Source organism: Euleptes europaea, chromosome 6 (genome assembly GCF_029931775.1).
Source record: "Euleptes europaea isolate rEulEur1 chromosome 6, rEulEur1.hap1, whole genome shotgun sequence".
Taxonomy (NCBI): domain Eukaryota; kingdom Metazoa; phylum Chordata; class Lepidosauria; order Squamata; family Sphaerodactylidae; genus Euleptes; species Euleptes europaea.
In genome coordinates, this window is record NC_079317.1 from 108,491,340 (window position 1) to 108,507,107 (window position 15,768).

At 50.7% G+C, this 15,768-nt stretch overlaps 1 protein-coding gene across 1 annotated transcript; it reads right to left on the minus strand.

Annotated features, from left to right (window-relative positions):
- Positions 1-251: 251 nt before the first annotated feature.
- Positions 252-15,338, minus strand: LOC130479654 (motor neuron and pancreas homeobox 1-like). Its single transcript, XM_056852047.1, has 3 exons — positions 15,005-15,338; positions 2,069-2,229; positions 252-563 (listed from the first exon to the last, which is right to left on the minus strand). Exons 1-3 carry the CDS (start codon positions 15,336-15,338, stop codon positions 252-254), a joined length of 807 nt encoding a protein of 268 aa, XP_056708025.1.
- Between the last annotated feature and the right edge of the window lie 430 nt (positions 15,339-15,768).

Genomic DNA, 15,768 nt, shown 5'->3' on the forward strand with positions numbered 1-15,768 from the left:
AATTTGCTAAGGTTAATGTCTTTATAACAAGGTGGGCAGAATACCAGGCAAGAACACCAAAATGGAGAGCACTAATGAAACAATGACAAGATAAATATATTCCAACACACATAAATTAATTGACAGTCTCTCACCAGGGACACAAGCCCAGGCATTGTCTTTTTAGTCCACCAAGAGAAGGAGGGCACAAACCCACTTTTGGTGGGCTATGGGATGCACACACTGCCCTACTTCTTGGGGTTAGGGTCTGCTCATAATAGCAAATTCATCTCCCTGTTGGTGGAGCTCTGCACGTCCTCGTCCTCCTCTGAGCATGAAGAATCTGGACTGTAGCTGAAGGTGTCGGCATTGTGGTGCAAAAATTCCACATTGGCACTGTGCCTGCTAAGCTCATCATCACCATTCTCCCCTTCCTCTTCCTGCCCTTGGGTTTCTCTAGGCAGCAGTTTCTCTGAAGCCTTGCTTGTTCCCTTCTGTTTCTCATTCTCCGCTTGTGCCACTTGCTCCTTGGCTTTCCGACTCCGCTTCCATTTCATTCTACGGTTCTGAAACCAGATCTTCACCTGCAAGAGATGGACAGACTGTGACAGGGACTCCATTGTGAAGGGATTTCTTAAGCTCTTGCATGACCAAAAGGCTTTTTTGACCAGGGTGTGTGAATAAGAAATCCTCCAGCAGGATTTAAAACCTCCCAAAGAGGTGCTAACAGCTTCCATGAAGATCATGCATAGATGATACCCTTTCTCAGAGCAAACAGAGGGAGAGGGACTGATGAGACCAGCCCTGCAACAGTTTGGAATTCCTCTTCCAGAGTATGGTAGTGAATCACTTTGATTCAAGTATCCCAGAGAGACATCTCACCTCCACCCCTGCAAGAATAAGCCCAGCAACCCATCAATATTCCTCTATTTCACACCTTCTGTCATGTCTTTATATCTCCCCAATCTTCTCATAGCCTGTGCCTTCATCTCTTGCATAGTTCCCTGTCTTCCTACTTTGGTTTCAACTGAACTAACTTTACCTCATATCATTATCACACTGTCCTGTAAATTGTATCTCCTCCTCCTCCTTTTGAAGCCATTAAGCATACTAGGAAAATATGCTATTTTCATTCCCCTGCTTGTGCAATTTTTTCTTTGTAGATTTCTGTAGCCAATAACTCCACAGACATGGACCTAAAACGCTCTCTGTGAAATTCTCTGTTAGTTAAAGATACAGGGCCTTCAACCAGATTTTGCATCCTGGTGCTTGGAGAGTTTAAGACTAATTTCCACAATGCTTATCTTGTTGTCAAGGTGTCTTAGAATTACTGAAAGAGATCCAAAATGTATTTTAAAATGTATTAAAATAATTAGTATAAATATCATAATGTAATTAAGAGACAAAACGTATATAACAATCAACCCAAATTGTTCACCAGCACAAATACATTGTTCACAGAACTCAGGGTTTTGGCCTAAATAATGCGTGGTATATGTCAAAATTTTCCTCCTGTAGTTTTATGGTCCTGTGGAACATTAGCCATACCTCTATCGTTAAATCCCTTGAGAGAAACATACCTCTTCTCCTTATGTCTCACCACTAAGGCACTTTACATGCCATTCTGTCTTGTAAGAAGAAAGTACCCATGTGATGTTTTACACATCCAGTTTAACTGGGCCTAATCTGAACCACTATGCATTCAATCTCACCATTCATGCAGTGTTAGCGGACCAGTTCAGCATCCACCTAGGCTCCAGATCTCTGGTGCTCTAATGCTGCTGCATTGTCTGTGGGCCCAGTTTAAACGAGATACTAGAGGTGGGCAACATCCCAGGGGTGAGAACTTCCTGCCATTTAAGTCAGGCCCAATATTCACTGCTCCAAGCAGTTATGTGTGCTCCACTGTAACTCTGCAAAGCATTTGGAGAACAAATACATTAGTATTTACAGTAATTTATTTAAAAATAATGATGGTTGTGTGTGTCAATTTGGGCAACCATGTGGGCTGTTGGTGCCTGTGGCACCTACACCAGCTTCTCCCTGACAGTTCTGAAGATCATACACAGTTTCCCTTGCCAGGCTATACCTGAGTCTCGGTTAGCATCAATGAAGTAGCCACCTCAAAACGTTTGGGTCGCGATAAGTACTTGTTGATCTTGAACTGGTTCTCCAGCTCAAGAAGCTGCTGGCTGGTAAAAGCTGTTCGTGGCCGACGGCATTTTCCCATGAGGCCAGACTGTGGGGCAGCTGGAAAAGAAACCAAGAGTATGGGCAAGGGTATGTGACCCAGAAAGATACAGCCAACATGTAGGCTACACTCTATGCCCGAGAAAAAGGGAACACGTGAATATATATTAAACCCTCCTTCTATTGCCACCTAAGCAAAAAGAGTAGCAGCATGGAACAATCGCATTTGCAGATGATGGTGTTTAGAAATGTCGTGGGTTGTGTGGCATCTGCCAGCCTCAAGTGAAACCGTGTGTGCATTGTGAAGTTCAGGAAGGGTGAAATGGTATTGTAAACCAACCTTCCTTCATCGCCATCAATTGATTCAGAAACCTGGCAAGAGCACATATAGAAGGGCCTTTCCATTTTCTGCATGTTCATACCAACTGCAAAGGGCTGGAAAGGACTTTCAGGGGCACATGCAAATTCAGCCTTTCACTGGTAGGATTTTCTAGTGTGTAACAACTTTGGAAATATTTATTTACTTCATTTATATCCTACCTTTCTCTGCCATTGATGTATTATCTACACAGCACTATGAACACACCCAACACTTATAGACGGACATAATACTTAATGGGAAGTTGGGAAGGACACATCTGCAGATACCATCACTTCTTCTTTTTTTAAGTGATCCTCCTCCTTAGCCAGTGGCCTGATATGCAGACAGGGGACAGATTAAGCCTGTCGCATCGTTTTTCTCTATGCCAGGAAAAAAGTTTCACCTGCTAATTATTATCAAAGCAGAGGAACAGGAGCAATTTTTTCAAGGGCAATGCTAGATGCAGATAGGGTTGAATGGAATGTCTGCATATGAACAAAGCCAATTCAGGATGTGGAAAGAAAGCATCATCCTCACTCTGAATGGGTGGAACACTGTTGCAGATAACCCCCAAATCTCACTGGCATGTATCCAACTGTGCAGTTCTGGAGGTTTAATGACACTTAAGGCTGCAGAATAGGGTTGTCAACCTCCAGGTATTAGCTGAAGATCTGCTATTACAACTGATCTCCAGCTGATAGTTCCCCTAGAGAAAATGGCCGCTTTAGAAATTGGACTCTGAGGCATTGAAGTCCCTCCCCCTCCCCAAACTCTGGCCTCCTCAGGCTCTGCCCCCAAAACCTCCTGCCGGTGGCGAAGAGGGGCCTGGCAACCCTGCTGCAGAATAATGAGGAAGTTACTTCCACCAATTTTCTCCTCCTGCTGTAGACCTCCATTTGGCCTAGACTAGGGTCCAGGAACAAAATTTGAGGGAGGTCAGAGGGAGAGGAAAGCAGGCCAGTCCTGCTCTGCAAAGTCCATGAATGGCTGAGTGCGTGCCGATGAGAGGAGGATTCTTTTCACACAGGTGACAGTGTTTGTGTGCATCTCCCTTTCAGCTTGCACCAAATTTGCTCCTCTAGAAAAGTACCCATCCACCCTATTCTGTTTTTATATCTTACCAGCAGCGGCATCTGTGAGGCCTAACAGATTCTGTGAGAAGACACAGGCCTGACATGTTGAGCCAGTCACTTTCCCTTCCAGTAATGATTTTATTGCTTGGCTGATATTAAACGGCTTGATAAGTTATCAGCCTTCATTTTAACAATCACAATCAATTCCGTTGGTGAAATTAAACCTCCTTTATTAGTCTAAGGTGTATTTAATTACCCCCAGCTGTCCCCAGCTGTGATAAAGGCAGTCCTGCTCCACAAAGGCCTCAAAGCACCTATCTTGCTAATGAGCCTTTATGGAGCAGACTGCTGAATCAGGAGGGAGGCCAAACAAAAGAAGCTTTGAGGGGGACGACGCTTGCCCTACTTGGGCAGGGTGCCTCTCATGCCTCCTATTATCATCACCTTTATGGGCTGCCTCCAGGATTAGCTTTTACTACCCTTCATTAAATAGAGAACAGACACTCAGTGGCGTGGGTAGGAACCGACAGGTACAGAGTACCAGGAAAAACATTATGGGAGTTGCAGGAAAACACCCAATCCACTTTGATCACTAAGTAAAACACGGGGTGGTCTGCAAAGGGAAATTGCCATGCCCCACAGTGGGTGGCCTGTAATGTATTTGCCATCCTGGTTCCGAGTAGGTAAAACTAGGATTCTAAATCCTAGTTGCTGCATTGAATGAATAAGGGAACAAGAAACTCATCTGCCTGATATGGGCCATTTATGCACGGGTACTTGGACTCATGTTCGCCCCCTGTCTGACTCAGTTGTTCCTTGGAGTTTTGCATGAGTTTTCCATCCATGAGAATCATAGAATCATAAAGTTGGAAGGGACCACCAGGGTCATCTAGTCCAACCCCTTGCACAATGCAGGACATTCACAACTACCTCCCCCACACACACACCCAGTGACTCATACTTCATGCCCAGAAGATGGCCAAGGTGCCCTCCCTCTCATATTCTGCCTAAGGTAATAGAATCAGCATTGCTGACAGATGACCATCTAGCGTCCTCTTCTTAAAAACCTCCAGGAAAGGAGCACTTACCACCTCCCAAGGAAGCCTGTTCCACCTTCTGGAGCAACAGAAAACAACTCAGCACCCTCCTCTATATGACAGCCCCTCAAGTACTTGAAGATGGTTATCATGTCCCCTCTCAGTCTTCTCCTCGTCAGGCTAAACATACCCAGCTCCTTCAACCTTTCCTCACAGGACTTGGGTGAGAGGGTGTTTTTTCCCCTCCAGGTGGTTTTCCCTCACTTACTGTTATTAATCTTCCCTGCATTTCTGTATTTATATTTTTATTTTAAGTGTTTTATATATATTTATATTCTAAATGCTGTTTAAATGTTTTAATGTATGCCACCCTGGGGACCCTAAATTGGACAGAAAGACAGCATATAAATATTTAATTGTTTGCTGCCTCGAGGACCCCTAAGCTGGGTGAAATGGTGGCCTAAAATGTTTCAAATAAATCTTTTAAAGGATGTCCTCACAGCCCCTCCCACTCAGGGTGTTGTGCACATTTTTGTTTTTGGTAACAAAGGTAATACACCTCTAAGACATCCTCTACATCAAAGGGGACTTACCTATGGTGGGGAAAGACACTAAGGATGTTTAATGGGCTGTAATAAAAAGGCCAGAAAGAAGAGTTGCTCGCCCATTGCGACACCTTAATCTTCTATTAAAGGGACAGAACATTTTTTCTCCAGGGCCATTTGGTGGCACTATAGAAAGGTCAAGTACTAAGCATGAGCCTTTTTCTGTGCTTTAGATCCCTTAAAGAGAAAATGAATATGTGCAAATATTCAAAACTGACCAATAGTTCCAGTTTCACCCTTAGCTGTTTACATGCGAAATTTCAAACTGTACCTGGATTCTAAATTAGAAGTTTTTATCTCAGAATTTGAATGTTCTTGACATGTTGGCAGGGAAGAACATGCAGGTACTATATCAAATATCCTTGGCTAACAGCTGCTTCATCTTATTTACCTCAACTGAAGTAACTTTTCTGGGGTAGTACTTCTGTGGTCAGCAAAGTGTCCATTTATTATTTTCTTTTTGGTATCATTTTCTGCCTCTGGCATTAAAACTTTGGGAGGTGTCTCTGAGTATACATACAGAAAGCCCCAGAAACATACAGCTTGAATATACCAATTTTTTTTAATGAAAAACCAGACTGTATTGCTACTGCCTTGGCCTCACTGTCCTGCACAACTGTGAATGTCTACGTTGTCCAGTTTTGTTTTTCTGTGCCTTTTGTTGTCTGTACAGCCACCAACACTGCAGCAAATGCAGGCAATTAATACATTCTATCACCACTTCTTGAGTGGCAAGCAAGAAAAAAATGTCCTATATTAAGGGGGGCCCTGACCTACAAAGAAGATAAATGGCAGTTTCTCACCTGATCCTTACATGTTTAATTTCAGGGGTCAATGATAACAGGGCTTTTAATTTAACTTTCCATTTTTCATCTCATTATTCACCTAGCTTCCCTTTTCAAATGACCAGAGCACCCTGGCCTGTGCATTTTGACAGGGGCTCCAAAGTTATTAAAGGGGTAAACTTTACCCAGCAAACCTGAGGCTTTAACATCCATGATGCTCACCAAGATGATAGGATTGTTTGCATGTTTAGCAAGCTATTATTTTGTTTTCTCATTTCATCAGGTTAAAATTTGGTATCAGCTCAGATGCCTTTGCATAGTCACTGGAGAGCATTTCCGTGTGTGTCTGTCTGTGTGTGTGTTGGTACTGATAGGATGCCACGAACTCAACTATGACAATCTTCTGCTACCTTACACCAGGCAGAAGATAACAGCCTGTGTACTCTGTCATATGTTAGGGTCGCCCTGTCCCTTTAATAGAGGCTTAATGTGGGGAAACTGGCTGGTAGAGTGTTTTTGTTTTGTTTCGGTTTTATTGGTGGCATAGAGGTAAATAACATTGCCAGGTAAATGACTTTCCTTTAAGCCTCTATTAAAGGGACAGGATACACACCCCTCACAATTGGCAACCCTAGCTCCTATTAATGTTTATGCATTTTACATTTTTTAAACATTTATTCCTCTCAAACATTCCTGGGGGTAAAGGGAAGATGACTAGGGAAGGCGCTGGCAAGCCACCCCGTAAACACAGTCTGCCTAGGAAACGTCGGGATGTGACGTCACCCCATGGGTCAGGAATGACCCGGCGCTTGCACAGGGGACCACCTTTACCTTTAGGAACACATCTATAGATGAAAAGGGGGGTGCGGTAGGAAAGAAAGAGGAAATATGAGACCGGAGATCGCGAGATTAAAAAGCAAAACTGTTAAAACGTACACAGAGAAAAGAGGAGTGTTTCCCCCCTCTCAACTATAGTGAAAACATGCGGACAAGACGACTGACTATATGTCTAGAGGAGATGCTGCTACATGCGAAATTGTATATGATTTAGTTGGCTAGTTAAAAAGGAAGACAAGTATGAGCGCTTTGGGGTTTCCCAGGACTGGCCCGCGACTGCATCGCAGCGTGGGAGCCCTGGCATCCCTCCCCAGCGGCTCCCGCCCTTTGGGGCCCAACGCGCCCGCCGCCGCCTCCGGGCCCTTCTCTCCCAACCGCTGGCCCTGGCAAGCTGGCGTCGGGCTTTCCCTCGCAGAGCCGAGCGGCCTCCTCTCCAGCCCCTCTCCGAGGGGGGAGACCCCTGCGCGCTGCGGGTTTCGGGGGGATGCGGGAGAGCGCCCTTGGCCCGCCAGCTCCACGCATGCACACCGCACGCAGGGGCTCCCTAGGGATTAAGACTGCAACCCGACGGGCACTTTCTCGGGAGTAAGTCCCGCTGAACTCGGCGAGGCTTACTGGCGAGAAGACCTGGACAGCGTCGTCTCGGGCTGCTCCAGAGTCCAGAGAGATGTTCGGCCACATCCCTTAGAGAAGAAGCGGCCCACGCTGTCTAGGGCACGACGACGAGGCCTTCCGGGAGGCCCCCCCCCCCACTCCTGGGCAGCTGAGCGGCGGGCGGGGGTCGCGGTGCGTGCCAGGGCTGATGGCCGGCGGGGCAACACAGGGGGCCCGCCCCCGTCGAAAACCCGCACTTATTGCACACTGAACGTGTTCAGACCATAATTTACTGGAGCTGCAAATCCATACACATTTCTTAGCGAAAGAAAGAAAGAAAGAAAGAAAGAAAGAAAGAAACCGATCCACTGTAAAACAAAGCCCCCCCCCTCAGTGTTAAGTGATGGAAACGGGCGGCGGGGGGGGGCGGTCTGGGCGTCAGAAGGTGCTTAAAGGGCAGGGAGGATCTGGGTTCGACTCGGGGACTGACTCGGGACCTCCGTACGCCTCAGAAAAGAAGAAAAGGGGCCTAAGCGAAGTTTCTGTGTGACTCTGCGTAGACTCGGGTGGCGTGTTGCTACTCCTCCCCCATGAAAGCCCCGTGGAGCGGTCACCACCTTCAGTGGGGTGTGACTGGCCGCCGGGCATCCAAAGCCCTCGGAGCCCCAGCACGGATTCTGTGGGTTCTCAGATAAACGGGTCTTTGACCCCAGGCTCTTCTAGAGGATTTGATGGAGCTTTTCCCGGTCGAGGCGGAGGGGTCTTAGCCTGGAGTCTGCCGCTTCCCCGGGGAGTATTCTGCGGAAACTGTCCCGGGAGGGCTGCTCCGCCTGCCGGGGGTGGGGGAGGAGGGCCCTCCATTCCGCCTCCCCTTTGTCTGCTACCCGAAGGTACGTCTTGAACGGGGCACAAGGCAGGCTAGTGTCGTATCTTTACTACCCATGCTGAGGGTGAGTTCACACGATCATTTTTCTCGCAGCCGTCAGTGGTAACCTGCAAGCGTGAATGAAGCACAAGACCATAAGAACATAAGAAAAGCCGTGCTGGAGCAGACCGAGACCCATCAAGCCCAGCAGTCGGTTCACACAGTGCCCGACCGACACCCGCTTTTCGTGCCACCTGGCATTTCCTCTTCAAAAACACTTTTTCGAAGAGCCAATTCAGACGTTCGACTACGTAATTTGGAAAGAGATGCAAGGTTTGATTGCCTCCTGTATGTCTCTTGGTTGTTTTGTTTCAGCATCTCAAGAGCAGCAGAGTCCACGAAATTCTGGGATTAAAATCTGCCGCCCAGTCCTATGTTCTTTCGCCCTAACAGACCAACGCGGCGACACCTGCGGGATTAATTTTAGCGATCCCTGCCCTACAAGACTCAAACGGTCTGATTCCTTCTTTACTTTTTTCTGGGACTAAAAATTAACACTGAACTTTTTATTTGCGGTGCTTATACTTCTTTTAACATAGTATATAGCATCGGATCAAGCTTAATAAATAGACAGATAATTACAAACCAAACTATAAATACTATCCCAGTAATTTAATACCTGGGACTTCAGTTTTCTTGTAAGAGAGTGAGAGAGAGTCTCATAGATGGGGGAAAAGAGAGAGAGGAGGATAAGGATCCAACCAATGAAAACGCATTGAAGATGTCTTAGTTGCAATGGAAGAGTGCTTAAGCACCGACGAAGTTTAAACTTGCTTTCTCCTGGCTGCCGAGGGCCGCGGTATTCCCCCCCCCCCTCCACACACACACACTGGTTATTTGTAATGCGTAGCCCAGGCTGACCCCCATCTCATCACATCTCGGAAGATGGTCAGTATTTGGATAAAAAGACCAGCAAGAAAGTCCAGAGTGTCACCGTGCAGTGGGCAAGACCACCTCTGAACGTTTCTAGTCTGGAAACCCCGCCCCTGGGTCACCGTAAGTCAGATGTGACTTGAAGGCAAATAAAAGTTATATTAAATAATGCGCAAATTGTAAAGCGTTTGGTTTGAGTTCTTGGTTTTTAAGATGACACCAGGCCAAATTTAAAGCGCTAAGGCGTTTTTATCAACTGTGATTTTGACCGAAACTGTTTTTCAAGTCTAATTTAGGCCAATTGGTTGCAATATTTTTATTTCTTTATCCATATTATTTACAGTCCACTTTTCTCACTGAGACTCAAGGCAGATTACACAGTTTAAACCAACTCAATAAACAGGACAGGACATTCAATAAATAAACACTATGATAGGACTGGGATTGCAGAAATCTGAAACAAAGTGTAAGTATTAACACGTTAAATCTTGGCAAAGGTGCAGTCGTGGCGGTGGTGGTTACTGCGGAGGACCAGAGCCAGGTATCTGCGAGTCCAGATTCCGTTTCTGCCCTAAGGGTGGCTGAGTGACCTTGGGCCACTCGCATGTTCTCTGCTTCACCTACCTCACAGGGCTGTTGTGAGGGATAGGAGGGAAATGGCAGGGGGGAGGACGGGGCCGCAAAAGGACACAGACCTTGAAGTCGCGAGTGCGGCAAAAGCAACCCGGTCAAGGCGGGAGAAGAGCGGAGAAGAGGCCGCGGCGCGGAGGCCTCGAGCAGCGCTTGGAGCGGGGCTGATGCCGCCCGCCCGCCCGCCCCGCGGGGCATTTGCCGGCACCGGGGCCCACGCACAAGCCTCGCCGCCGAGGGCCGGCCTCGCGGGGCCCTGCCCACCTCTGCCTCGCTTCTTCGACGCCTTCCTCCTCCCCGCCGGCCGGCCGGCCGGCCTGTCGGGCTCTTCCCCCTCCCACCAACCCAGCCGGGCCAGCCCCGGCCCCCCGCGGCGTGGACTCGCTGGCCAGGCGTGCACTGCAGGCCCCGCTGGCCCCTGGCCGCCGGAGCAGGCACGCCGCCCTCCCGCCCGCCCGGCTCCTGACCCCCCGGCTGCTGCCCAGGGCCAGCGCCGCCCCTCCCTCGTTGCCCGACGGGGGGCCCCTCCGCCCAGCCCCGCGGCCACGGGGGCCGGCCCGTGCGCCTCCGCCCTTGGCGGACCCCCTCCCGCCACGGGGCTCCAGCGCCGCCGCCGCCTCCCGCCCCACCTGGAAGCCGCCTGGGGCGGGACAAGGGGGCAGGCGGGGGGGGGGCTGTGGGCAGCAGGGCTGGCTCGAGGCCGCCGCCCAGCGAAGGGCCCCCTGCGCTCGGCACGCTTCACCAAACCCGGCGAGCGACGAAAGCGCCCCGGTTTGCTGGGGGGTCTGACACGCGGCCGGCTTTGAGCCCCACCGACTCGGGCTCCGGCGGGCAGCTCGGCGAGGGCCCCAGGCGCCCCGGCAGGAGCGAGGGAATGCGGCTCCCCCCCCCGCCCATTCTGAACGATTTAGGAAGAAGCATCCGAAGAGGAAGGGCCTCTGATGGAAGGGAGTTTCGAATATCAAAAACGTAGACCCCCAAACTCTTTCTGGTCTCTAAGGTGCTACAGGACCTCAACCCCCCCCCCCCCCACATAAAGTCCCGAGAAATCCCGGTCATATTCCGGTCAAATCCCTCTCCCCTTTTTAGCGGAGGGACAGCGTTGCCTAATTCCAGGCGGGAGAATGGAAGCTCAGCGGGGGGGGGGGCTCCTGGTGTGAGACTGGGCAGGACCCCCGCCCGGGAAGGCTGCCGTTCCCCTCCCCCCCCCCCAAGGTGCTCCACTCCCCTCCTTTGGCTTACGAATAATGTGCGAATGTTTTTTGTTTGTTTGTTTTTTTAAAGGTGTGTCTGTTTCTGGGCCAGGCAATAATTTCAGCTTTACCAAAGGCTCTGAGCATCTTCGTTGGTTTTTGTTTTACTTCGTTTATAACCCATCTTTCTCCCGAAGGATGACCCAAAGCAGTTTACAACATCATTCTCCTCGTCCCCATTTGATCTTCACAACAACCACGCGGGGCAGGTTAGGCTGAGAGCATGTAACCGGCTCAAAGTCAAACAGGAAGCTTCCACGGCACAGTGAGGATTCGAATCTGGGTCCCTCAGATCCTAAGTCCCACACTCTAGCCGCTGGCCCCATTCGCCCGCCCAGCATCTTGCTACCTTTTCCCATTTGGGCTGCCTTTGGGATGCTAGGATAAATGGGTATGGGGGGGGGTTGTCTCCTTCCCCCGCCCAACCCAAAGGTGATCTGAAAGGAGAACTCCGCGCAAGGCGGTTGCAAGAGTTCATTTTCTGCAGACGCCCCCACCCCACAACCTCCACCGTCAACTGCGGCAACCTTTCCCCCCCTCATTATTTCAGACTCTCTCCAGTTACGACTCCTCCTTCTCTCCCCCCCCCCATTCTTCAGAATATTACAAGGCCCACAAAACCCTCTTGAACATCCTACCAATAGGGCTGTCATTATACGTGTAGATCTAAGGATACATTTTAGCGGCACCGTAGTAAGGAAGGCCTTTGTAGTTGAGGTATGGAATTTCAACTATTCGTCCTCACAATGCTTAGCAGGCAAGGACAGAAGCCTTTCGATTAATTGAAGACCCTCAAAATACCACTTGTGGAGGCATCTTGATATGAGCATGAATCACAGTTTTAATGGAATGTGTATTAATGGACCCCACAGATTCCAGCAAAGACAAAAGCGGAGGCGGACCCCGGAGTCCAGGGAAGCAAAGAGGTACGATTTTAAGTAACGTCTCCAAAGGTGGCACCCGGCTCCGTGACGCTTTTCTTAATCCGCTAAACAAGTAACACTCTTATGTTTTAGCTGATAAACACTCCAAAATGTTATTCCAACGTTTTAAGGTTTGTTACGTTTTAGTGGTTTAACAACAGGGAACCTTTGCAGCTTTTTTATTGATTTGCCCTTGTTACTAACAATTTGGAGATCTTTCTGGATTCTTCTCAAATGGCAATTTCAATTTCAAAATTGCGAGCTTCGATTATTTGACTAGTGTACGCATATTCACATATTTATGTAAATAAATATTATTTCCTTCGGAAACAGAAATTCTCCCATCTGTTAAAACTAGATCCCCCTATAGAATTAATTGGTGAGAAGCAAGTACTTCCGTCAGGAATAATTCATAAGATTTCAAGACATGGTGCGGTAAAGGACCCGCAAAATCTTTCCGGTGGAATCTGTAGGACTCTAAGGTGTTTTCTTAATAATGGCACAAAAAGGAAACCCTTCCGTCGCACCTCTTTCCCCCTCTTTCTCTTTCACCTGCACAGTTGTTGTTTTTTTTAAAAAAATTATCTGTTTGTTCGACAATGTTCTGAATCGTCCTGAAGCTCGTACGGTCTGACAGACGGTTTAGCGGTGCAAGACATACGCCAAACGCCGCGCATTGCTGCGCTTCCGTTTTTTCCTCGGCTTCCTTTCCCGGACGCTTCTGACAGCGAGCAAGGAGGTCCCTGTTGCGAGCGGGTAACAAATTCACCTCCCCGGACCTCCGCCAAGACCTTGGGACGATTAAAGTTCAAACCCTTTTACAACTTCCCCTGCCCGGGGCCGAGCGATTGATACGAGAAAAGCGGCGAGCGGGGCTGCGGGGGGCCGCTGGGCGTTGCGCTGCACCCCGGAGAGAGTGCCGGCCCGGCCCAACGCCGCGCGTCAGAGGCGCCCCGACAGCTGAACCCCGCCTACAGCCGGCCGCCTCCTCCCTTCTCGATGCCCCCCACCCCCAAGCAACGGCGACCAAGCCTAGGTGATTCCAGCGGAGATTCAGGCGCGATCCCTCATTATTAACTCTCTAATTCACAGTGGGTCGCCGTGTTAGTCTGTCTGCAGTAGTAGAAAAGGGCAAGAATCCTGTGGCACCTTAAAGACTAACAAAAATATTTTCTGGCAGGGTAGGAGCTTTCGTGAGCCACAGCTCACTTCTTCAGATACAGCTAGAATGTGAATCCATCTGTCTTTAAGTAGAGGAGAGTGAATTCACACAAGCATTAGTATGTAAATGTTAACAGTATCTAAATGTGAATAGCAGGCGGGATGGGATTAGGGGTGGTATGCAGAAGAGTCTGTGATGTCCAGGGGAGAGATGGGGGTGGAGAAATCAGCATTGGTAATGAGCCATGAAAGCAAGGTCTTTATTCAGCCCAGGTAAATGCATTGTCTTTATTGGTTCTTGTGGGTTATCCGGGCTGTGTAACCGTGGTCTTACACAGCCCGGATAACCCACAAGAACCAATGAATTCTGACTGTGAAAGCCTTCGACAATGCACTGTCTTTAGTTTGAATATCAACTGTAATTCTCTCCTCTACTTAAAGACAGATGGATTCACATTCTAGCTGTATCTGAAGAAGTGAGCTGTGGCTCACGAAAGCTCATACCCTGCCAGAAAATATTTTTGTTAGTCTTTAAGGTGCTACTGGGCTCTTGCTCTTTTGTACTATTAACTCTATAGTTCTTCTTGATCCAGATACTTCTATCCTGCTTTTTCTCCCAAATGAGACCCAGGGTGTCTTACTGAACTGTTCCCCTCTCTTCCACCTTGTCCTCATAATAACAACCCTGCGAGGTAGTTTAGGAGGAAGAATGGTGTCGGGCTGGAACCCGGGTCCCCCAGATTCTAGAGGCTTCAATGCATCGTGTCAATTCGCTTCCGACTTACGGCGACCCTATGAATTCCTGACCTCCAAAACGTCCCACCCTCCACAGCCTGGCTCTCTGTTAAGGAGAAGATGCTGTTTCCAGCACAGGGCTACTGGGAGGGAGGGAAGGAGGGAGGCCCGGCTGGAGTCACCGCCGGTACTTGGCAGCAAGGCCGTAAGCTATGCAACCACCTCCTGCAAAAGTATGGGATGACTTTGTTTTAGCCTGGTTATTTGCAGCTATCGGTATTTTCAACCGGTGTTTTGTAGCTTGAGAGGCGCAGTTTGTTCAGAATGGCGAAGGATGACACATCCCGGTCTCATCAGAAAGGTATTATTTATTTACGTCCCGCCTTTCTCCCCAGTGGGGACCCAAAGCGTCTTACATTGTTCTCCTCTCCTCCATTTTATCCTCACAACAACCCTGTGAGGCAGGCTAAGGTGAGAGAGTGTGAACGGGCCCAGGGTCCCCCAGAGTGGGGATTCGAACCCGGGTCTCCCAAATCCTAGCCAGGCACTTTAACCGCAACCCGATGCTGGCTCTCCCTATTGTGGATTTGTGAGCAGAAACAGAACCCCGGTGGGCGTTTTCTGAATTCTACAAAAGCTGGCTCGCGTTGTTCTGTTGGGTTGGGCTTCCCTTTGAGGAAGGGGCGGCCGCCGCCAGGTGGGGCCGCGTCGGGATTGGGGCGAGAGCTACGGGTCAGAAGAACGCCGGCAGCTGGACAAGCGCCACTTCTGCTTCGCAACTGCTCCCCGTCTCCTTCCGTCCCCCACATCTGCAGGGCTGGTTCCGGGGCTTTCGGCGAAACCATCTTTTCGAAGGAGGCCTGGCCCCGCGCGGCCGTTCCGGCTCAGAAGCGGACCCAAGGGGGCCTGCTCCTGGACGGCAGACGAGGCCGGCCGAGCTGGGCCCGGTTGTGGGGGCTGGGGCCCCGTGGGGAAGGGGCGGCGGGGCCAGGTGGCCGTCGCGCGGCTCGCCGCCGCCTCTCTGGAGCGGGACGCTTACTCACCGTGCAGGTCCGGGAAGCGGGGGGCCCCGATCCCCGCGCCAATCCACTGCTCCAGCGGGAGCGATGCGGCCACCGCGGCGACCTTCCAAAGCTCCGGGCTCGGCTGCGCCAGGTGGGGGAAGCCGGCGGCGAAAGGCAGGGCGGGCTGCTGCCCGGCCAGAGGCGGCAGGGGGTACAGAGGGGGCGGCAGGGCGCCCAGCCCCGCGGGGGGCCAGCCCAGCCCCGCGGCCGAGGGCGTCCCGGGGCGCGCACGGCTCTCCGCCGCCCGGGGAGCCGCCTCGCCTAGCAGGGCGTCGATCCGGAAGTTTTGCGACTTCTGCGTGGCTTTCTGCATCGTGTCCCTCTCTGAGCCGCCCCAGCCGCCGCCGCCCCCAGCGCCTGGCCGCCCCGACCCCCGGGACTCGGTCTCCCTGGGCGGACCGGCCTCTCTCTCCGGCCTCTGTCTTCTCCGGCGCCTTCCCGGCGGTGCGGTGGGGTGGGGGGCTGACAACGCTTCCGCTTCCCAGCGCACACCTGCTCGCCCCGCCGCCCCCTCCTCTCTGCCGCGCCTCCTTTTCCTCCCGACACCCGAGGTGGCGCCTTTCCCTCTCCTCCCCACCTGCCCATTGGCTCTCCCCCCCCCTTTGTTCCCACCGCTGCGCCGGCCTCCATGCCAGGAGCGGCGGCTGCCCAGGCCATGAATTCCAGAGGGGTCGCCGGGTTAGCCTGCTGCTCCAGGATCCGGTGATACCTCAAAGGCCGGCGCATTTATTGTATTGCGGCCA